Here is a 23,423-nt window from a genome sequence, read left to right as displayed (position 1 = left end):
CAGCTTCTTCGCAGGATCCATCAGGGCTGCTGCTCCATCACGCTGGTCCTTTCCATCAGATGTGAAACAATCTAGGAACCGGTTCGGTTGCCTCCATTCTGGGTGTGAGACTGACCCCTGGTGGCCACGTTATTAATTAAAGTCCGGGCTTTGGGGAGGAGAAAGAGAATTGAATAGAACAGTTCAAGGAGGAGTTCCTGGGTGGTGGAAACAGTTAACAAGCTCAGCTCCTAACTGAAAGGTTGGAGGTTTGAGTCCACCCAGAGGCACCTAGGAAGAAAGACCTGGTGATCTACTTCCAAAAAAAAAATCAGCGTATGGCAATTGGCATAATATGGTTCTTCAAGTTTATCTCCTACCTGCTAGTCTGGTAAGTAGTGTCCGGGGTCTTAAAATCTTGTGAGCGGCCCTCTAAGATACAACTATTGGCCTCTATTCTTCTAGAACAAAAGAGAAAGAAGGAAACCCAAGAATCAGAGAAGGAATCGGACTACAGGACTAATGCGTCCATGACCCACTGCCTCCTCTACCTTGAGACCAGAACTAGACAGTGCCCAGCTACCACCACTAAACATTCTCATCAGGGACACAATAGATAGATCCTGATAGAAAGGGAGAAAATGAGGAACAGAACTTCAAATTCTTAAAGAATTTACTGGACCAGGCTTACTGGACCTATTGAGGCTGGAAGAGTCCCTGAGACTATGGCCCTGAGTTACTGTTCAAATCTTGAGATGAAGCTGTCCTCTGAAGTCACCTGTAAACTAAGCAACAGTTTAGTTCAAAAAGTAAAGATTGTCACTCTCGAGTATTGCATTATTTGAAAAAATTATCTATATAAGACCAAAGGGTCAACAGCTATTTTAAAGCATAAATGAGAAGGTTGGGGGGCAGGAAGTTTAAGTTAATGGGAGTAAAACAAGTAGAAAGAAATAACAAGAAGGCTGACACAATGTCCCTGATCATTACGCCTAGAAACTATGGAATGGGAGTCGGTTTTGCTGTGTATATTTTCACTAAAAATAAAATGAAATATTAATTTAAAAATCAGCCTATGGAGTACAGTTCTACTGTGACTCACATGGGGTCATCATGAGTCAGAGTTGACTTGATGGCAACCGGTGGTTGTGGCTGTCCGGGAACTCAGCCTGGCAGGGGAGACAATTACAGAATGGGGTGGAAAGTGCTGAGCAGAAGTGTCAAACCAAAAAACCAAACTCATTGCCATCATTACCACTGCGCCACTAGGGCTCTGAAGACAAAGTACCTGCTGCCATCAAGTCGATTCCAACACATAGCGACCCTATAGGACAGAGTAGAACTGCCCCATAGTATTTCCAAGGAGCACCTGGCGGATTTGAACTGCCGACCTTTTGGTTAGCAGCCACAGCACTTAACCACTATGCCACCAGGGTTTCCACAAAGATGAAGTATAGGGGCCATGAAATCTCAGAACAAGGATAACATTTACTAAGCACTATAATCTGCCATCTCATTTAATCCTGCTAACTACGCGCAAGGCACTTATTACTCCACACTTGATAAATAAAACATCAAGGCCTAGGTGTGTTCAGCCAGCTGTCCTGGCTCCACTGTTCAGCTGGTAAGTGGTGGAGCCAGGACTCCAACTCAGGATTACGGGCCTCTTGGCTCTCAGCCAAGTATTCTTCCCATGTGTATTAGGGTAACATTAGAGGCCATAACAAAAATGCCCAAGTTTGAGGGGTTCAACCAGTAGAAGTTTATTTCTTGTTTAATAACAATCTAATGCAGGTGTTCTGGTTAACAGGCATTTTCCTCCACAGGGAGATTCAGGGACAAGGCTCTTTTTTCTGCAAATATGTGTGATGAGTGGGTTTATGAATGGAGGGAAGAGAGGCTTCTGTTCCCCCCAATCCCAAGCACTAATACTACTTACTTTTCCCTTGACAATCAACCATGAGGAAGACACAAAGAAAAAGGAAACCCAAGTGACTCTGCCTCCTGGGTACCACACACTTCTCACCCCTTGGATGCACCTGAGGCTGAACACGAAGGCAGCCCTGGCTGAAGGGAGTTCACACTCCAGGAGAGAAAAGCCAGCCCCCTGAACCCGAGTCTGGGAGAGCATCAACATCCAACCCTGTCCTGAGCGACAAGCTCCATGTTCCGAATTCATTATCCAACTGCAGACACCAAGGCCCTTTGGCTTCCCTTAATTAATTATCACAGAATAATCCTCCTTTGATTTAATGCCCAAGAAGCCCTGGAGAACGCTGAAATTCACTAGCCTTCGCTGCTGATCGACCTGCATGTTCCCATCATTTCCCTGTGTCACCCACCCTCAGGCGGGGGGTGGGGGGTGATGCTTTTTTTAAGACCCAGGAATTAATTTCACCATAAAACGTGAAGAAAAATCCATTTGGACTAAAAAACAGACTTTTTTGTTTAAGGTGGCAAGTGAATGCATTTGGAATTGAACACTGGCTTTAGAATTATCTTTCCCAAGCCCAGTTTTAATCTTGACAACTATCCTGCTCAGAAAACTGAGATGCCAGTTTCTTGCCACTGGCAGCATCAAGTTCACCCTTTTCTGATGGCATTTCATGGTGGGTGTGATCGTTAAAGTTGTGTGTCAACTTGGCTGGGCCATGATTCTCCCTGGTTTGGCAGTTATATGGTTTGGCAGTTATATAGTTTGGCAGTCATATGATGTTCTGATCACTTCCATGGTAAGATTTCATATAATGTGATCACCTCCGTGATGGGATCTGCTGTTGAGTAGCCAATCAGTTGAAAGGGCGTTTCCTTGGGGGTGTGGCCTGCTTTGAGTATAAGTGGATATTCTGGCAAGGATTGTGAGCTTTTGCTAGCTCCAGACCCTGCAGCTGGGTCCTGTTCGTCTGACCTCCGGTTCTTGGGACTTGAGCTAGCAGCTCACTTGCCGTCTTCCCTGCTGATCTTGGGATTCGTTGGTCTTTGCAGCCTGTAACCAAGAGCGCTGCTGTCTGAACTGTCAATCCTGGGTTTGCCAGCTTCTGTGGCTACTGCAATCAGGAGAAGCCTCCAACCTGACCCAGGGACTTGGGATGTTCCAGCCTCTACAACCTCGTGAGTCATTTCCTTGATATAAATCTCTATATACTTACATGCTTTACTGGTTTTGCTTCTTTAGAGAACCCAGCCTAAGACAGGGGGCCACCTCACTTTCCACTGCAGCTCCAAGCAGCAGCCACTTGTCACTACACCCTGTTCACAAACCATGCTGCATGTCTGCACCCCCTCTCCTCTATGGGCTGTTTCCTTAGCCCTAAGTCCTTCACACCCACTCTGAGTCCTCTGAAGCCAGCTTAAATGCCTCCTCTTCTGGGAAGTCTTTCCTGAGCTCCCCCTGCTCTGATCACACAGTGGACACTTTGTGACCCAGCCCCACCTAACTCCTGCTTGAATCTAACCTCCGAGTGCAGGGCCTGGGGCCACTCACCTTGACACCCAGCATCTTGCACTCTTCTGGCACCTGGAGAGTGGCTTTTCAGTGTGTGTGGGAGACGACAGGGAGCAGATCTAATGAGTGAATTAAATGCAAGAATTGCTTATGGCCCAGGAGACACAAGCTCAGAGGGCAGCTACAAGGATCAGGCTTGCAGTAGAGTAAGATAATTAGGGCTGGTTAAAGATTGCAACCACCACCCGTCTGTCAGTTTGTCATACTATGGTGGCTTGCATGTTGCTATGGTGCTGGAAGCTATGCCACTGATATTTCAAATACTAGCAGGATCCCCTATATGGATAGGTTTCAGCCAAGCTTCCAGACTGAGACAGACTAGGAAGGCACGGCAGTCTACTTCCAAAAATTAGCCAATGAAAACGTTATGGATCACAACACAGAGCTCACTTGCTTTGGACACGTCATCAGGGGAGATCAATTGCTAGAGGAGGACATCACGTTTGGTGAGGCAGAGGGGCAGCAAGGGTGAGGGAGACCCTTGGTGAGGTAGAGGGACAGCAAAGGTAAGGAGGACCCTTGGTGAGATAGACGGAAAAGGTGAGGAGGACCCTTGGTGAGGTGGAGGGACAGCAAGGGTGAGGAGGACCCTTGGTGAGGTAGAGGGACAGCAAGGGTGAGGAGGACCCTTGGTGAGGTGAATTAGCTCAATAGCTGCAACAATGGACTCAAACATGCTGGCAATTATGAGGATGACGCAGGACCAGGCATCGTTTTGTTCTGTTGTTCAGAAGGTTGCCATGAGCTGGGCAGGTGTGAGAGGTAAGCAGGGTACAAGCTGATGTGGCTGACTCGGGCAAGGAGAGAAAAGAGCAAGACACATGAAGGATGACAAAGAAGCATCAGTGGGATCTGGGCCACCTACATCAGTTCCAAGGACAAGAAGGCCACAAAGGCTGTCTTAAAAACGTTTATTTTCAGGGCACAGAGGTCATCTGACATCAAGACATCTATGGAAGTAGGACAGACAAACACAGACTTTGGAAGGATCATGTTTCAAAATGGTAACAGCAGCCAGAACACAAGTTCACTCAGCCTTGGCTGGGTCTCTGGGCTCTCACAGCCGAAAACCCACAGGGCTGGAACAATCACGTTAATCCACCTTTTGGTTACAGTGAAAATTTCAGGCAGTGGCATTCTACTACTCACCTTGTCCTCCACACGCTCCAGCCACCTGCTTTCCGGGGCTACATCCTGATCCCCATGTTTGCCCAGGCAAATTTGAGGTGATTCAATTGATTTTGCTGAATGTGCTTATTAGCAGATACATGAGGTTGTTCTGCTGCCTCCCCCAGAGCCGCAGCATCCCCAGCCTCCCCCAGAGCCGCAGCATCCCCAGCCTCCCCCAGAGCCGCAGCATCCCCAGCCTCCCCCAGAGCCGCAGCATCCCCAGCCTCCCCCAGAGCCGCAGCATCCCCAGCCTCCCCCAGAGCCGCAGCATCCCCAGCCTCCCCCAGAGCCGCAGCATCCCCAGCCTCCCCCAGAGCCGCAGCATCCCCAGCCTCCCCCAGAGCCGCAGCATCCCCAAGGTTTTCAGTCCACCACCTGACGCAATTTCACTAAGTGTCGTACCAAGTCATGTGCCAACCACTCAAAGCCTAGGGGAATTAACTGCAGACCCTCAGATCTGGAAAGGGAAGGGTAGGAGGAGCTGAGTGGGGAGGGGATGTGAGCAGGGACCCTGGCAACCCCAACTCCCAACAGACAAGAGCAGCTTCACCTGGATCCGTTTCAATTCTGATTTTATTCAAAGAATGGGCTACTGTCTTAAAGCTTGGAAGCCATCTGTCTAGTTTCATTCCCTTCCTATTTAAGTGGGGAAACTGAGGCCCAGAAAGTGGAAGGGGCTTGCTCAGGGTCACACAGCATGTCAGGGACAAATTCACAAATGGACCCCAGGTTTCCAAATTCCCAAGTCAGTCTCCTCTACCACGCGTATGTCAGAGTGACACTATCCCCATATTTCAGAAGTGGAATGGCCAGGCTTAAAGGCAGAAAGTTCAAGTCCAACAAGGAGTTCAAAATGTAACGGCCAACATGAGGGACGTGAGAGTGTGCAGTACAAGCTGAGATGAACCTTGATAAGAATCCCTGGAATCTGAGGACTGGGCAGCACCTTACTTTACACAGTTGTGAGATTATCCTGAGAAACAGCACCGTGTAGCAGAAAGAGTGAAGAGGAAGGCCAGGCGCCCTGAGTTCCAGTCCTGCTTATAGGCTCAGACCTTGGGCAAGTGGCTTTACCTTCCGGAGCCTGGTTTCTTCATCTGTGAACAGGGAGAGACATTAACACCAGTCCTGCCCTTCCTCACGGAGTCGGGGAGTGATCACAGATGGGAAAGTGCTTCATGACCCTGAAGGACCGTCCAAATGGGAAGGATCCCAATTCTGACTTCAAAAACTTTTAATCACCTAGGGGGTCTACTTTTTTAGCCCAGGGAGTAAACATTCTCCCTCTTTTTCCATTAAAAAAAAAAAAAAGCTTCATTCTTGCGTGGGGTCAAAACATCTGTAAAATGTAGTCTACGCACTGCTTCGAGTCGATTCTGACTCATAGCGACCCTATAGGACAGAGTAGAACTGCCCCATAGAGTTTCCAAGGAGCACGTGGTGGATTTGAACTGCCGATGTTTTGGTTAGCAGCCATAATGCATAACCACTACGCCACCAGGGTTTCCGTGTACCACACTCTAATTCCACACCCTGCAGACACCATGTCACACTGTTTTTACAGTTGGATGTCCGGAAGCCAAGTCTCACTGCCCATCCTGGCTGGAGAATGCTGGGCCAACAAGTGGATATACCTTGGTCCCCAAAAGCCAAGGCAAGGGGCTCCAGAGTCTGGTGAACTGTCCTATCAAGGACTAAATTTCTTTATAAAATGGGGAAAAGGCAGGAATAGAATAGCTGTGGTATGAAGCAATAGCATTTTTTTGTTTTGTTTTGTTGTTGTTTTTAATGGCATTTGTTTTTGAAGACTAGCAGTCCAAAAAGAACAATAAGACCACACTTTCTGTATTTCTGACGTAGGGTCTTCTTACTCTAGGATGGCGGGGCTAGAAGGGACACTGGTAACAACTAGTCCAAATGCCATATTCACAGGTGAAGAAACCAAGGTCCAGAGAAGGGGAGGGACCCATCTAGGTCACACAGCAAGTTAAGGGCAGGCAGAGAAGAGTGAGGAGCCTGCTTCCCTCCTTCCACAGCACATACTAAGTAACAGGAACACTCGCTAATTAGTCCTGAACAACTGAGGTAGGGATTCACAGTGGACACATGCCTGGCTTCCAGCCCTTTGGAATTACAAATATACCATCACGTGATCTTCCCTGAAAGGAGTAGTTAAGAATTCTCGCAGAGCAATTCATTCCAAAAGTATAAAAAAAGCAACATGCATTTGTTTTCCCAACGTTTGCCTGGCTAAAAACTATGTATGAACCTAGTTTGCATCTAATTTTTAAAAACATACAAAAGGAGTCATCTACAAACAGTTTTTCCAACTCTTCACAAAGCAGAGCAATCCATGACTTGACTTTTCCATCATCCTGTGATCAGCGTTTCTAAGTCCCTAGGAAGAAAAAGGGGGGCAAAATTAGAAAAATAAGCCTGATCCGTCACAATCAACTATGTGTTCAATGGGAGGTGGGGAAAATGTCCCTTAACTTCACATCTCTCCAGGGCAATGAATGGTGCCAGTGGGGAGCAGAAGGGACTGGGGGAGACCCCAAGAGGTAGATTTTAGACCAATGGGTCAAAGTTTCAGGGAGGCGGGTTCCAGCTTAATATGAGGAAGAACTTTGCAACTACTGGAAAATCCAAGGGTGGTTTTCTGGAGGTGGTGAGCTCCGTATCCCTGGGGATATGTGAGCGAGGCTGGCCAGCACTGCCTGCCGTGGAGGGAACTCAAGACCTGGGTGGTGATGGTCTTAACGACTCCATGGTTTCTCTGTGGCTTCCTTTTTAAAACTCACAATAGACGACACTGACACCCCAGAATCATTTATGTTTTAAAAATGTATATATGGATTAGGTTTTTGGAATCTCTGGGTAGTACAAACGGTTAATGCGCTCAGCTGCTAACTGAAAGATTGGAGGTTCAAATCCACCCAGAGGCACCTCAGAAGAAAGGCTTGGCAATCTACGTCCAAAAAACCGGCCAGTGAAAACCCTATGGAGCACAGTTCTACTCTGACCCACATGGGGTAGCCATGAATTGGAGTTGACTTGATGGCAACTGGTTTTATTAGTTCTTTAAAGTAGTAAAAACAAAAAAGTCAAGAATTGGGAAGACGATTTTAAGACCCTCATCTCCTAACTCTCTGCAGAGTTTTTCTTTCCCATTTCTAGAAGCTCTAGCTACTCACACACACTCATCCTCAGCTCCAATGTGGCTTTTCTTGCTTCAAGCCCACACAACCCCCTGACGGCTGCACTCCTGTTATGATGACGTTCCCATTTTGTTTTCCCCACGCACCCCCTACAGACCTGGTGTATGGCCATGCCCACAGAAAGCATGCACCTAAGTGGCCGGATGAACAGTATAATTAAAATCACTGCAAAATCCTTCTGCTTTTACTAAACCCTATCAACCTTGCTTCTAATTTTTCCAGCTCTATTACAAAAGCTGTTGGTCGGCCCTGGTGATGGCAGCTGTTCACGATTCTTCACTCCTTCTGTCCCCGTAGGCGGCTCTCACATCCCTGCCTTTGCCTCCTGGGAGGAGTACACGTCACCCCACTCCATCGACTTTGGGTGTGGCCAGGTGACTTGCTTCGGCTGATAGACTATAAGGAGCATGATGTATGCCACGTCTGGGCAGAAACTGCTCTTCCTTCTGCCACAGGAGTGGGCAGGTCCTACATCAGGGCTGCTCCTTCGGCTGGGCCCTGGAATGTGAAGACACTAGTGGGGCAGAGCCATGGCCAGTCTGCCCAGCAGCCTGCAGTGTTGACAGTGAGAAGGCAAGACCTGGAGATGGCAAGACTTGGAACTGCCACCAAGGCAGGGCCCGGGGACAGACTGACTTCACTGCAGGATGTTTCCACACGGATGCTGTCACGATGACACTGTCTGCTTTGTCACTCGGTGCCCTCTCTAGGAACACCCAGAGGAAATACTCCCTTCAGCCTCAAAAACAAAAAATTCTCTTTTTCATTTTTATGGACACCACGATGTTTATAACTTCTGATTCTGTGGGCAAGGAAGCTCAGAGTGATATCTGCGCAGGACACACTGTAGATTCCGCCTGAACATGTTCATCTTAATATGTTCCTACATCCTCCAGTTCCCTTGATTTATGTATTTTTCATCATATATCTCATAAGCCATTGCAAATCTCTTACGACATGTGTATATAAATATTAAAATAAATTAGAGCATGTGATTTACTCCATCATATGGGTCATCAGGAGCTGGGAGGTGAGGGTTCTGTAGGTACTCACTCAGTTCTGTGATCGTCACCGTGCCGTGGGACTGGGCCTCCCCAACCGTGTTGGCCGAATGGCACTGGTACACTCCTTCATCTTCCTTTCTCAGTGGATTGATCTGGGAATAAAACAGGCAAGAGAAAGAACAGGCAAGTTTGTGTAGTTATACATGGCGCAGAAAAATGAAATCCTTGTTTAGCTCCTAATGATACATCTGAACAACTATTCCTTTTCAGAATAAGGCCCTATTTCTCATCTTGCCTTGGCTGCCAAGAAGCACATAGTTCAATTTTCTTCTCAGCTGTCCTCTTTAAGGGCATCTCTCTCTTGTGGCTCTCCTTTTAACAATTCCTCTCATTCCTGCCTTTCACCATGAGCTACTTGGTCCTAGTTTTGAAGGTAACAGGTATAGATTGGAGTCCTGGTGGTACAGTGGTTGAGAGCTGCGGCTGCTAACCAAAAGGCCAGCAGTTTGAATCCACCAGCCTTTCCTTGGAAACTCTTTGGGACAGTTCTACTCTGTCCTATAGGGTCTCTATGAGTCAGAATCAACTTGACAACAACGGGTTTGTTTGTTTGGTATGTATTATAAGGAAAACATTGCAAATTCAGTTTAAAAAAGAACAAAAATCTACTGAATGAAGAATGACCCAAAAATGCTCCTCATGGAGGCAGCCTCTATAAAATAATATCAGAGATAGCCTCCCCCCATCTTTCCTTGTAAGAAAATGGGGGAAGATGTGCTTTGAAAAAGCCGCAGACCTAGCTGCACTCCAAGTTTCTCAGCTGGGTAGAGAAGAGATGTGGGTGAAAATGAAGAAGACAACTTCAGAGAGCACCCTGTTCTCACACTCTCTGCAATGCAGACCTTCTGCCTTCACTTGCTGTAACAGCCTCTATCAATCGCAAACCACCTTACAGACCACAGAGAGGGTTCATGCACACCATCTCATTCGAACTTGTGGCAGTCATGGTTGAAAGGTGAGTGTTACTGTCCTCATTTACAGGTGACACGCAGGAAAACCACAGCCAGTTAGGGTCGCAAGTGCCCTCAGACATTGTCCAGTCTGAGCCCTTTTTTTACAACTGTGGCAATGGAAGCTGCCACAACAGGAGTGACCAGCCCACCATGAACCCCCATCTCCTCACACCACCACTCTCTCAGCCACCTGGCGTTCCCTGGTGTTAGTAAACAAGCCGCAAGGGGCATACGAGAGCCCTGGAGGGGGACCGGATGTGCCGTCTTCCTCTTATCAGCCATGTGGTCTTAGGCAGGTGTATTCTTTTCCTGCTGCTGCTGTAACAAATTATCACAAACTTAGTGGTTTCAAGTGGAAACCCTGGTAGTATAGTGGTTAAGAGCTACAGCTGCTAACCAAAAGGTTGGCAGTTCAAATCCACCAGATGCTCCTTAGAAACCATATGGGGCAGTTCTACTCTGTCCTATAGGGTCGCTATGAGTGGGAATCAACTCAACGGCAACGGGTTTTTTTTTTTTTTTTTGGTTAGTGGTTAAAAACACTACAAATCTATCACCTACAGTTCTGGAGATCAGAGGTCTCAAATGGGTGTCAGAGGGCTAACGTCAAGACTGCCTTCCATCTGGAGGTTCAAGAGGAGAATCAGTTTTTTTGCCTTTTCCAGCTTCTAGAGGCCACCTGCATTCCTTGCCTTGTGGCCCCTTCCTCTATCTGCAAAGCCAGCAATGCTGGTGGAGTCCTCACATGCATCCTCCTGCCTCCCTCTTCCCCATTTAAAAGGCTCTTGTGATTACATTGGACCCGTCTGGATAACCCGGGATAATCTTTTTATCTTAGGGTTGGCTGGTTAGCAACCTTAACTCCATCCGCAACCTTAATTTTCCCTTGTCATGTAACAGCATATTCACAGGTTCCTGGGACTAGGACATGGACATCTTTGGGGTACTGTTATTTGGCCTACCAGAGCAGGCCACTTATCTTCCCATGGGATACACCACCTCCCTGCCTACCTCACAGCTACCATGGGGCTCAATGAGAAATGGATAAAAACAGCTTTAAAAATTGTAAGATTCTAAAGAAATATAAAAGATGGTTAATGTGCTTGGATGCTAACTGAAAGGTTGGTGGTTTGAGTCCATCTAGAGGCACCTCAAAAGAAAGGCCTGGTGACCTACTTTCAAAAATATCAGCTATTGAAAATCCAGTGGAGAATGGTTCTACTCTGACACGTATGCGGTCTCCATGAGCCAGAATCAACTTGACAGCACCTGGTGACTGGCTGTCAGGCAATCATATCCAGTAATCCTAAACGAACAAGACACTCACTATAATCCAGGTCGTGGTCTCGTGATCGGAAGGGCCTCCCCGCACCTGGACAGCTATGTTGACATGGTCCCCAGGCAATTCCTCCAGCACCTGGGTGCCCTCAGGAGACTGCGTGACCTATAGAGAGCAGAAGAACCAAGAGTGGGTTAGAAAAAGTATTTCTCGATAAGGACTGTCTCACAGACATCCTCACCATCCTCATCCTCCCACTGATTCAAAGGCGACCCTGTAGGACAGAGGAGAACTGCCCCATAGGGTTTCCTGGGCTATAACCTTTACAGGGAGCCTTGGTGGTGCAATGGTTAAGAGCTAGAGCTGCTAATCAAAGGGTCTGCAGTTCCAATTCACCAGTTGCTCCTTGGAAACCCTATGGGGTTGTTCTACTCTGTCCTATAGGGTCACTATGAGTATAAATTGACTTGACAGCAATGGCTTTGGTTTAGTTTTTTTTTTAACCTTTACAGGAGCAGATTGCCAGGTGTTTTCTCTTATGGAGCCGCTAGTGGGTTTGAACTGCCAACCTTTCGGTTAGCAGCCAGTGCTTAAACATTGCGCCACCAGGGATCTTTGCCAAAACTCTAGAATGTCTTATTTCTACTAAAATGATTTGTCTCTTTTTAATTCTACAAGTATGTATAGACACCCCCTGCGGGACTGTGAAGATCTGAACGCTCCCAAACAAAAAAAAATCAAACCTGTTGCTATCAAGTCAATTCCGACTCACAGTGACCCTATAAAACAAACAAAACCAAACCCAGTGCCGTCGAGTCAATTCCAACTCATAGCGACCCTACAGGACAGAGTAGAAATGCCCCATAGAGTTTCCAAGGAGCGCCTGGCAGATTCAAACTGCCAACCCTTTGGTTAGCAACCATAGCACTTAACCACTATGCTACCGGGGTTTCCGGTGACCCTATAGCAGTTCAGAATTCCAGGGCCCTCCTAGGAGATGATAACATATGGTGAAATCCATTTCAGTCACTCCAAAATGGATATGCAGGAAGATTTATTTTTGCAGTAGGGTTGGGTCATCTGCCATCAGCCAGGTTTTTCTAACACCCAGCTCTTCAGTGAAGTAGTCTCTAACTTCACTGAAGCTAATTTGGCTAGATAAACAGCAGAACTTTCTGGGTGCCTAAGTGGTCAAGGGAGCAAATGGCACAGGAAAGAATGCAATGTCTCTGGGAGAGCTTTGAGGTAAAAGTTTTGAGGTATAAACCCGGAAGCTGAGGAGTAATAAATAAGGTATCTTTCTTTAATCCTCTGACCCACATATAGACATATACACACACACACACTTAAAAGAAAAAAAAATCCTTTACTATCCATGTTTGTCTGTCTGGTTCTCTCTCTCTCCACACACACACACACACATACACACACACAAACACATGTGTGCACTCAGGCATGGGTCCTTGGATAGAAATACCTTCCTCCATGTGATGACTGGGGCAGGCACGGCCCTCACCTCACAGGACAGGTACACCTGTGCCCCGGTGACGTTGTGAACACTCTGGGGTGGAATGATGACCACAGGAGCTAGGAGAAGAAGACATGGGACAAACCCTTCACCTGCTAGGTTCTGAGCACCCCGCCTCAGTGTAAAATCGCTCTGCCTGCCAGGAGTCTGTTGGGACATCGAACATCAGAGTCAAGTTTTCAGGCTCTCACCGCACAGGAGCCTCCTTCCTCATCCTGAAGTGGTGAGGGGAGCAGCAGCAGGTGAAATCCCCCACCCGTGAAGAACAGACTCTTGGCCAAGGAATTACAGGACAGAGTTTTCCCAGGACCTGGAAGGATGCCTACAGGCTTTCGAATCCATCACCTTTGTTTCACCAACAGAAAAATGGGTACCCAGGGAGGTCTGGCAGAGCTGGTCTCCTCACACTCCCTCCCAGGGCTCCTTCCACGACCTGGCTGCCATCTGCGTACAGCCTCCACTCAGCACCATGGCAGCAGACTCCAAGAGGGGCTGGTGTCATTTGGCAAAGTCTTCCAACAGATGGCCTTTTCTCCTCTCACGTTGAGGCGGGGGGATTCAAAGAATAGCGCTGTGCATAACAGCTGTACTCACCCTGGGCAGGGACCCCTGCGGTCCATTCAAGACGTCCATTTGCATATCACAGATGCACTGACTCCACAGGACACCTACCCTTTCCCCCTCAACCCACACCTCCACCAAGGCAGATCTACAGACTAAAGATGAGGAGCCAGGCTGACCTGGGGAATCAGGCAGGGGTGTTCTAGGCTGCAGAACACGATAGAAGGCAGAGGGAGGGTGTGGGCTCTCTGGCCGGGATGAATGGGCATCTCAGCTCAGAAATCTTTGGCTCATACTCCACAGACTCTGCCTCCCCCTCTGTGCCTGCATCTGTTCTGTGCACACTTGGACCGGCATGATCCAGTCCAGCCACCTTTGCCTGGCATTCAAGGCCCCACTATACATGTCCACACTGCCCTGGATGCATCCCGCTGTCCCCTACCCCTGCCTCCCCAGTGGCTAGCTCACCCATCCTGCAAGGCCTCGTCCAGGAACAGGTGGTTTCTGCCTCTGACCTACTGAGTCACAGCCTGCCTTGCAGCCCAGGTGTCGACACCTGTCTCACCTTGCACTAGACTGCAAGCTTGGGCCACGCTGGCAGCCAGCTCCACACTGTCCTGCGGAAGGTGCAATGGGAGGCCTGGCAAAGGTAACGCTCTCAATGCAGATTTCTCCATCTGTGAAATGGGGACAATTCCTTCTGCTTCACAGAATTACTGAGCTAATCTAACCGTGCGACGAGGGCGGAAGTGAGGGTTTAAGCTAGCATGATGTGGAAGTATGGTCAGGAGCAGGACTGCTAACCAGGTGGCTGGATGAAGTAGCTCATGCCAAATGAAAGCGCATACACACTGATTCCTGGGCCACCAAAGTGCACAGTCTTTGACTCTGGGGTCTCTGCCTGGTGATTCCAAGACACCCCTGCTGCCCTCCACAGGCCTGTCCTGGAGAGGAAAAGGGCCCTCGCCACCTGGGCTAGGCCACAATGAAAATGGAAAGCAAAGGGCGGGGAGACAGAAAGGAGAAGGGACAGGGTCAAACCAAAGGCACAGGAGCTGAGGGCTGAAGATATGAGACTAGTCTGGGCCCTCCACAAAGACTGGGAAGTGACCCCACCAAGCTGGTGCCAAAAAAAAAAAAAATCTCTGAGAAATTGTCTTAGAGCCACAGAGTCTCAAACTGGAGAGTGCCTCTGGCATCCCAACTCTCCAAGATTCTATGCCTGACTGTCTGTAAAATGCTCATCCAGCCTCCACTTGTATACCTCCAGTGATGGAGAGCTCACCACCTCTGGAGCCAGGCCCTTCCATCCTTGGCGGGTTCTGTTAGTGAGAAAGCTTATTCTTAAGTGGAACTGAGATCCACCTCCCTTTAACTCCCTCCTCTTGAGCCCAGGGCTGCCCTGTGGAGTCCCCACAGCCTTCTGGTACCCAGACAGCCCTCCAGGAAGCTGAATACAGAGTCTGTCCTTCCCATCCCGCTTTCATCTGTCCCCACCTGACCAGCCCAACTCCTTCCACTGTGCCCAGCTGACTGCCCTGCAAAGGACCACGCCCCATCCCCCAAGTATAGCCAAAGCCTCCCCCATGCACCCAGGTCTTCTAACAATGCCCAACGTGCCCCAGTGTCCGCTCTGCCGCCACAAGAATGACAGAACCCGTGCTGTCCCACAGATGCTCGTCTGTGATGACAAAGACTATCTAATTTATGCACCTCCTCCTGCCAGCCACTCAGCAGCCAACAGGCGCTGCAGGCAGCCTCCACCCGACCCCAGACTGGTCCTCGAATGGCTCACTTTGGGGACAATCAGAACTGCATTTTCCACCAAAGCCCTCTCTGGATTCCAAAGGGACACTCAATCAGCATGTTTGACTTCCACTGGTGTAAAGTCATAAATTTTCAATGAGATTTCATCAATCCCTTTCAGGCCTAAGTGAATAAACCAGTAAATCACATTTCATCTTTCTCTCTCCCCACCGTTCCCTCTCTCTCTCTCTTTCAATAACTACAATTAAGAAAAACTGTCTGGGAAACACTGTCTTTGTCACTGATTCCCTAGCAGAAAAAAAAATCTTTTCTATTACAAAAGAGACCCCTGCTTTCAATGTTAAGATGACATTTGGAATTTTTAAATTTACATGCCGTACAATGGACTCTTTTTGGTGTCAGTTCGGTAAGTTTTGACAAATGTGAAGACGTGAAAGCACCATCCTAACCAAGCTAAAGCTTCAAAACTCCCTTGTGCTGCTCTGTCATAATACTCTTTTTAAAAATTTTTAACACACCTGTTTTTCAATTTAAAACCCTTTTGTCCACAGTAGCTCCTTACAGTCAATAACTATTAGCAATAGTAACAACTGCAATAATCCCACAAGCCAGCTAACACTTCCTGAGCGCTTGCTGTGTGCTCAGCCCTCTTCTCTTGCTTACAGGTATTAACCATTTAATCTCCCCAGCAATCCTGCCAGATGGGAAAGCCATCCAGGGTTGTTGTTGTTAAGTGCCGTCCAGTCGATTTTTGACTCATATCAACCTCCTATGACAGAGGAGAACTGCCCCACAGGGTTTTCTAGGCTGTAACCTTTATGGGAGCAGATCACCAGGTCTTTCTCCCACGGACCGGCTAGGTGAATCGGAACTGCCAACTTTTCCGTTAGCAGCTGAGCATTTTGCCGTTGTATCCCGCTGTGGCAGGATTAGCCGGCCTCCAATGGTGGGGCAAGGCTGGGGACCCCGGGGCTGGCCCAGACCTGTGCTCTTCCTACCCACCGCCCACTCCATCACACCTTCTCCTTAGAGGACATTTCCACGCATGCTACTCCTTTATCCTCGCACCAGCCCTGCGAGGTACGTGCCCCCTATTTTTTTTTTTTTTTACAGATGAGAAAACCAGAGCTCAGAAAGCTGAAGTGCCTGATGGAGCTGGGACACAAACCCAGGCCCCTGATTCCATTAACTTCCACACTGACTTAAAGTGATGCCTTTTGAAGTGAAATATTTGTTGTCCGCATGGACTCCATTCCAGAATAAGAGATTAGCTCCTTAGGGATTAAACGCCCAAATATCACACCCAGGAAACAGATCTTGAGAAGACCCACGTGAGACAGGTGATGGATCGCTGAGTCTAGCAGGGCATTCCCAGCCCAGTGTCCCTGAGGGCACATGGACACACTAAAGCATGAAGCTGGGATACTCGATGTCCTGACGCCACAGGCAGGAAGGACAGCATGACAGGCTGGAGCAGGGGATCACAGGTTCAAATCCGGTCTTTGCCATATCCCAGTGCTGTGACTTGGGCCTCAGTTGCTTCTTCTTTAAAATGGGCATAGGAGTCCCTGCCCCTCCATACCCCCTCAGGCTGTTGTGAGGACCCAATGACCTAGGGAAGGTCAAGATCCCTTACAAAGTGTAGAAGGCTTTCACAGGGGGCCCCGAGGATTCGGTAGGCTGTGCTAACCAAAGGCAGTCTCCTATAAGCTGCTCGCACGCTCCAGGCCCTCCACCGGTCTCTGCTGAGAGAGGCCATCAACTGTCCCTGCCTGGAGGCCCCAGAGGCCACACCCACAGCCCTCACGCTGGCCAGCCTGGAGCACAGTCTCTCACCTTACTGTTTCTGGGCCACAACACTCCCAGAAGAATCAGAACTTTCCTTTCTATATGCCCTTGACAAGAGGGGGTGTCCCTGGGTGGTGCAAATGGTTAACATGCTTGGCTGCTAACTGAAAAGTTTCAGGTTTGAGTCCACCCAGAGGTACCTCGGAAGAAAGCCCGGGTGATCTACTTCCAAAGACTCAGCCACTGGAAGCCCTGTGGAGCGCAGCTCTCCTCTGACACACACGGGCTTGCCATGAGTCGGAGCTGACTGGGCAGCAGCGGGTTTGACGAGATGGAGGATGGCCCCCTGTCACTCCAGTCTCCCAACGTGCTGGCTTCATCTCTCTACCTCTCCTTGCTAAATACCTGCTTCCTTCTGCTGTGCCAGTAACAGTCCTGGAAGCAATGGGGCCACATGAATCCATCCATCCAAGGGGTGACTGGCAGGTAACCCAGGTGTGCACTGTCCCCAGAGGCAGCACTGTGGGGTGGGCATAATAGGACCACAGGGAGGCTCAGATGCCCGGGGTCCAGTTGCAAAGCTCCAGAGGTTGGGCTAGTTACTACCCACTGTCTCCTTATGTGCAAATGAAGACACTGACCGCTGCCCGCCATCCTCTGGGGTGAAGGGAGGTAACAGATGTGACTGCGTTATTAACTGTGCAGTTTGTGCAAAAGAACGGATCGATATAATTATTATTGTGTGGGGAGATCGGTCCCCCACTCTGTAAACTACACTGGCCGTTGGAGACTGGAATGAAAAACCCTGCCAAATGCCTCTGAGATTTCTTTGAAGTTAATGATGCTAGGGAAAGAAAGAATATCAAGTCATCCCCCAGGACTCCATCTGCCTGTGTTAAAAAGCGTACAACCAAAGAGTTTAATAATCAACGCACTGAACAGCCCTGATAATTTATGCTAATAGTCACGTTGCGATGTGAAACAAACAGCTTAATCCTGTTCCCTGCAGCCAGCGCCTCAAACCCCTCCCTCGGCATGAAAGGCTTCTGAGCACGAGGCCCCCTTCTTTGTCCCTCTCACAAAGTGGCAGTCGCTGCCTCTCCTGGTTACCTGGTAACACGTGCCTAGCACAGCCCCAGGCTTCTAAGTGGAGCTGGAATTTCAACCGTGGTGAATTTTCTAAGAATTCAGGATCTCAAGAGCACATTGAAGCTGCTGGGGCTCAAGATCCCCGTGGGCCCTGGCACCGGACCCGTTCCTACCTAATTGAGCATTCCAAACACATCATTGACTTGCTGTCTGCAGGGTCCAGCTCCAACTCCCTGCCCAATGTTAACAAACAGTCCGGGGTGCTATTAGTCTTCTAAAAGGCAATCCAGCCTCTTAAAGCAATAGTGTTAACAACAGCAATAATACTATTAACGATAACTACATAAGACCATGTCATCTTACAGGTGAGAAACTGAACCAATAATTTAGTACAGAATGAAGTCTCACCCCTCAGCCTGGCACTTACGGCCTGCGATGACCCTGCCCAAACTACTCTGGGGCCTCATGTCCTTCTCCCACCATCCCACTCGGCAGCTGCCCAAGGGCCCACTGTTCATCCCAGCACCATGCCTCCATTCAGGCTGGGACTCCCACCCACTTCCAGACCAGGATTTTCTCCCCGTCTTCAAAGCTCCCCTCAGGACCTTCCCCTTCTGTGAGGTTATCCCTGCTCCTCTCACAAGCCATCTTGTTGTTGTTAGCTGCCGTCAAGTCAGCCCCTGACCCACAGCAACCACGTGCACAACAGGATTAGACTATTGTGATCCATACGGCTTTCCCTGGCTGATGTTTTCGGAAGGAGATCGCCAGGCCTTTCTTCCTAGTCCGTCTTAGTCTATGAGCTCCTAGTACGTTAAAACCTGTTCAACATCACAGCAACGTGTAAGCCTCCACTGACAAAGGGGTGGCAGCTGCACATGAGATGCATTGGCTGGGAATCAAACCTGGGTCTCCTGCATGGAAGGCAAGAATCCTACCACTGAACCACCAGGAGCCGTCACCTAGTGCTAAGGAGAGGGACAACAAGCCACAGGGACAAACAGGAAGGGTGACCCAGACTGGGAAATCCTCAAGACTCAAGCTGTCACACAAATCCCAGTCAATCTGCAGCCGCTTTATAATAAGGTTGTCAGCAGGCTAGAGATGCGTGGTGCCGATCTGAAAAGAGCCAGGGAAATCCACGCCATAGCCCATGTCAGCTGGGAACTAGCCGTGCGGCCCTGGGTCATTCCTTTCTCTATGCCTCAGTTTCCCTTCTATTAAATGGGAGTGAGAGAGGGTGGTTGTAAAAATCAAGTGAGAAGGCTGATGCAAATGTGATTTCCAGCAGGAGAACTATTCACGCATGGTAACACAGTGGGTCTTCAACAAATGCGTGACGATCAAATGACTACAGGTAGTCCCCAACTAACAACATATTTGAGTTACAACAAACTACACTTACGACTATCATTTTTTTTTATGATTTGTGTATTTTTTGTTATATAGGTACATATTAAAATATATCTTAAAGTTTATATGTAATGTTTCCAACCCCCAAGACAAATAAAGATACTGATAATAAAAGGCAATAATAATAAAAACTAAAAAAAAAAAAAAGGAGGTATTCGACCTACATCAGAACCTACTTAGGAAGGAGTCACTGGAACAGAACCCCGTTGTAAGTCGAGGACTACCTGTACTCTCCTTACTAGGCATTTCGGGATGTTTCAGGGCATAGGAGGAAAGGCCATCGCTTAGGCCCAAACGCTGTATCCAAATGCCCCTCAGAGGAAAGTGTAAGGACACTTCCCAACACTGCAAGGAACCTAATATTTACCAAGGCCTCATTCCGTTAAAGGCACAGTGGTCGTTTATTGAAGGAGTGGCTAAGGAGCAGAGGAGGAGGATTTTATTACCAATATCAAAGCAGAACAGCTGCTGCTCCGACTGTCTGTTTTCCTTCCATCAGGGCCCCGAGGGGCATTGTTAAAAACCGCTCCCACTAGGTCATCTGAATGAAGGCTAGAGCTGGGGCAGCACAGAATAAGGGGCTGTCTTGGCTAGGAAAAGATGCCCCTGTCCACACCTTCGTGTTTTACAAGGACACAAGAGCAGGGCCCACACAATGCATCTCAAAAGAAGACACTGCAGGAAAACAGAGCCCAGGTCTGTGGTGGATGACACAGATTCTGGCAGGAAGCTGAACTCCAGGAGGTCTGGGGCCTTTCACTAATGGGATCATTAAAAGCAGCTTCTGAATTGCTTCCGTTCAGTTCGTGTACATCTTTACTCTAGGGGCCTGTGCCTGGGGTGGGCCTCCAAGCCCATAGATCAGAGTGGAGGGGCTGTCACCGTTTACTTGTCATTTGGTAATTTTCAATGAGTTAGGACTATGGAGTTTCTAGCTGCCATCTGGCCTCACTCTGGTAACCATGGCAACTACTATCCGCCTGACTTAGAAGGATAAATCCCGTCCCCAAAAAGCTCTGGGCAGGCTGTCGGGGACCTGGGAGCTGGTCAGGCTCTGCAGTCACCCTGGACAAGTCCCTGGCCCTGCCTGGGTCTCAGTCTCCTCTGCAAACTAACAGATTTGGTCTAAATGTCTTTAAGGTGTCTTTTCCTGGAAACAGAGTAACACACCAGGGAGACATAATCTGAGACTAGGAGCACCGTACCGATTACGGGGACTCTGAGACCTGGCCAGCATTTTGTAAGTCTCCTGCATGCAGGTTTGAGAGTGTTACCTGCCTGGAGACAAAGTGAAAAAAAAAAGCGCCTGTGAATTAACTGCTGAGGAAAGCAGATTGTAAATGCGTTGTGACAGGAACAAGAAGAAGGTAGGAGAGAATGAACTGTTTAAATGCCATGGGGCAGAAACAAAGGTTCAAAGTGGAAGGGACCCCAACACAGCTCCACAGGGCTGACAAGGCCCAGAGAGGGGAAGTGACTGGCCGAAGGTCACACAGGGAATTGGCAGCAGCACCAGAAGCACCAGCCAGCTCTCTCCTCCACTGGCAGCACCAACCAGAAATGGCCAACGGTGGTGTTCCAGTGCTCCCGGGGCCGCCTCAGGCTCCTCAATGGGACGTGCATTGTTTTTGTTTCCCAGGACAGAAGAATTCTTGCCCCATCTCCAAAATCCCACCTGGTCTCCTGGACTCAGTAATCTACCTGGAATGCTTGGAGGAAATAATACTACCTACTTGTTAGGGCAAAAGGTTCCCATGAGCCAGGGCTGTATGTCAAGACCCACAGAGAGTCCTGCAGCCTGGAAAAGCCCCCACCCCACCGGGTTTCCTAGTTGGAGCTGAAGTCATTGCACTGACTTAGGTCTTTAAGTCTCGGCTAGGTCTCCAGGCCCAGGCCAGAATTCTTCCCCAGATGGCTGAAACCCAGTCCCCAAGCCAGGCTCCCCTGGACTCACCGGCCACACGCTCACTCACCCTGAATTCTACACTGCTGCCTAAAGGCAGCACAGACTCGGGTGGTTCTCTAAAACCTAATGAGCAGTCCACACGCATGCTTAGGGAGCCAGCAGAACAGGGCATTTGGCTGGACAGGCTTATATTTAAGCTCGTTTGGTTTATATTTGTTTTTTTTTTTTTTAATTACACGTAGAGGGTGGGAAAAGATGGCATGCAGAGACAGCTTTACAGTGATGTTAATAAAGCAATTCATAAAAAAAAAAAATTCTTCATTTTCTATTTCTTTACTTACAGCGGGCCCTTCCAAATTATATAAGCCTAAGGCCCACAAGGAGCCTTGGTGGCCCAGTGGTTAGGAACTGCAGCTGCTAACCAAAAGGTTGGCAGTTCGAATTCACCAGCCGCTCCTTGGAAACTCTGTGGGGCAATGCTACCCTGTCCTACAGGGTTCCTATGAGTCGGAATCAACTCAGCCGAAAGCGGTTTGGTTTTTGGTTTGGAAGGCCCACAAAGGTGGGTCTGCCCCTGATGGCACTATAATCTTTTCAGAGCTTAGGTCTCCAAAGGTCTTATTCGTTCTGGGTGGGCGTTCCCTCAGGTCCTGCAGCTGAGCCCAAGCCTCAATTGCTGATGTCCTGGTGCTCTGGCCCTGTGACTCCTGGGACCCAATCTGGAACTTCTCTTGTATCACCCTTCTCTTCCTTCCCTCTCCATTCAAACAACCCCCCCCAGCCGAGGCCAGGTGCTCACCCCGGGACATACAATGGTTAAGACCCCGTGGAAACTCCCAGTCTCTCTGGGGCAAATATGTCAGGCCTGAAAACAACTGCTCTGACATGTACTTAAGGGTCACCAAAATTCTGACTGCTCTGTGACCAGTGTCTCCAAGAACTTGGTAAGGGGAGGCCCACGCTGTGGATTCCCGTCTCCGTCGCCCCGATCACGGAAAGAAACTAGAAATACTGATTCCAAAGGGGAAAGTGAGGCCCTGGAAGCGCTGCCCGGACCTGTGGGGTCCAGCTTTCTCCACCCACCCCAGCCCAACTCACCAAACTCGCAGGGGCCGTCGCGCACCTTGTGCAGGTGACCGAGGTGCGCGTGGGGCCCGTGCCGGGCGCGCACACGCAGCGCGCAAACGCTGGGGTAGGAGCGGCCGTCGGAGCCACAGACAACGCCTCGCTGCGCGCACACGCAGAGCCCGGTGCCCTCGGGCGCCGCCCCCGCGGCGCGGCTGGCGCACACCAGGCCCGAGCCACAGCGCGCACCGGCACGCCCCCCGCAGCTCGCGCCCTCGGCGCCTAGGCAGCGCGCGCAGCAGCTGCACTCGTCCAGCGCAGACATCCAGGGTGCAGGGCAGCGCGCGGGGGCCGGGCAGCGCTCCGGGCCGCACGGACCGCACTCCGGGCGCCGGCCACCCGCGCCGTGGAGCCCGAGGCCCACGGCCAACGGCGGCAGCAGCAGAAGCAACAGCAGGAAGGGCACCGGTGAGCGCGGCATGGTCTGCTCCGGGAAGGCAGTGGCGCCTGTGCTCTGCGCTCCGCTCCGTTCCGCGCGCGGCGCAGCCAGTCCGCCCGCCCCACGGCCGCTGATTGGCCGGGTCTGCACCGCGGGGCGCCCGCAGACCGCTGCTAGGGCTGGGCGCAAGCGGGGCGTGGTGGGCTCCGGGCCGGCGGGGCTCAGCTGGAGAGATGTCTGAAGATCTTCTGTCCCACACCCATTGGAATTTTGGGGAAACTGAGGCCCGGTCGGTGTGGGAACTTACCGGAGGTCGCTTCGATAGAGCCTGGACTGGTTGTCTGGTCCAAGATCCAAGGCTGGCTCCGAATATTCCCCTTAATCATCCCAGAGGAACGCGCTATTTTATTTTGCATTTAGTGGTTTTCAAGGTTTTATTTTTAAAAGGGATTTCCGTTGCCGTGGAGTCGATTCGGACTCATAGTGACCGTACAGGGCAGAGAACTGCCCCATAGGGTTTCCAGGGCTGTAATCTTTACGGAAGCACACTGCCACATCTATCTTCAGAAGAGCAGCTGGTGGGTTCGAACTGCCTAGCCAGCGCTTTTAAACACGGCACCCACCAGGGCTCCTTTTAAAAGGGATTACCTGGTTTAAAATTTAAATTTTACAAATGGATGTAACAGTGAAAAGAGGGTA

General features: G+C 49.6%; 1 protein-coding gene across 2 annotated transcripts; it reads right to left on the bottom strand.

Annotated features, from left to right (window-relative positions):
* Positions 1-5,060: 5,060 nt before the first annotated feature.
* IGFBPL1 (insulin like growth factor binding protein like 1) lies at positions 5,061-22,766 on the bottom strand. Of its 2 annotated transcripts, XM_010588031.3 has the most exons (5): positions 22,319-22,766; positions 12,646-12,755; positions 11,217-11,333; positions 8,926-9,028; positions 5,061-7,052 (listed from the first exon to the last, which is right to left on the bottom strand). In XM_010588031.3, the coding sequence occupies exons 1-5, from the start codon at positions 22,764-22,766 to the stop codon at positions 7,045-7,047; spliced, it is 786 nt and encodes a 261-aa protein (XP_010586333.2). In that variant the 3' UTR covers positions 5,061-7,044. The 2 variants fall into 2 exon arrangements, with proteins under 2 accessions (XP_010586333.2, XP_064147777.1); XM_064291707.1 differs by lacking the exon at positions 5,061-7,052 and having other exon boundaries at positions 8,700-9,028.
* Between the last annotated feature and the right edge of the window lie 657 nt (positions 22,767-23,423).

Source organism: Loxodonta africana, chromosome 9 (genome assembly GCF_030014295.1).
Source record: "Loxodonta africana isolate mLoxAfr1 chromosome 9, mLoxAfr1.hap2, whole genome shotgun sequence".
NCBI lineage: Eukaryota > Metazoa > Chordata > Mammalia > Proboscidea > Elephantidae > Loxodonta > Loxodonta africana.
The sequence above is the reverse complement of the archived record's forward strand: the minus strand, read 5'-3'. Positions and strand labels throughout refer to the sequence as shown.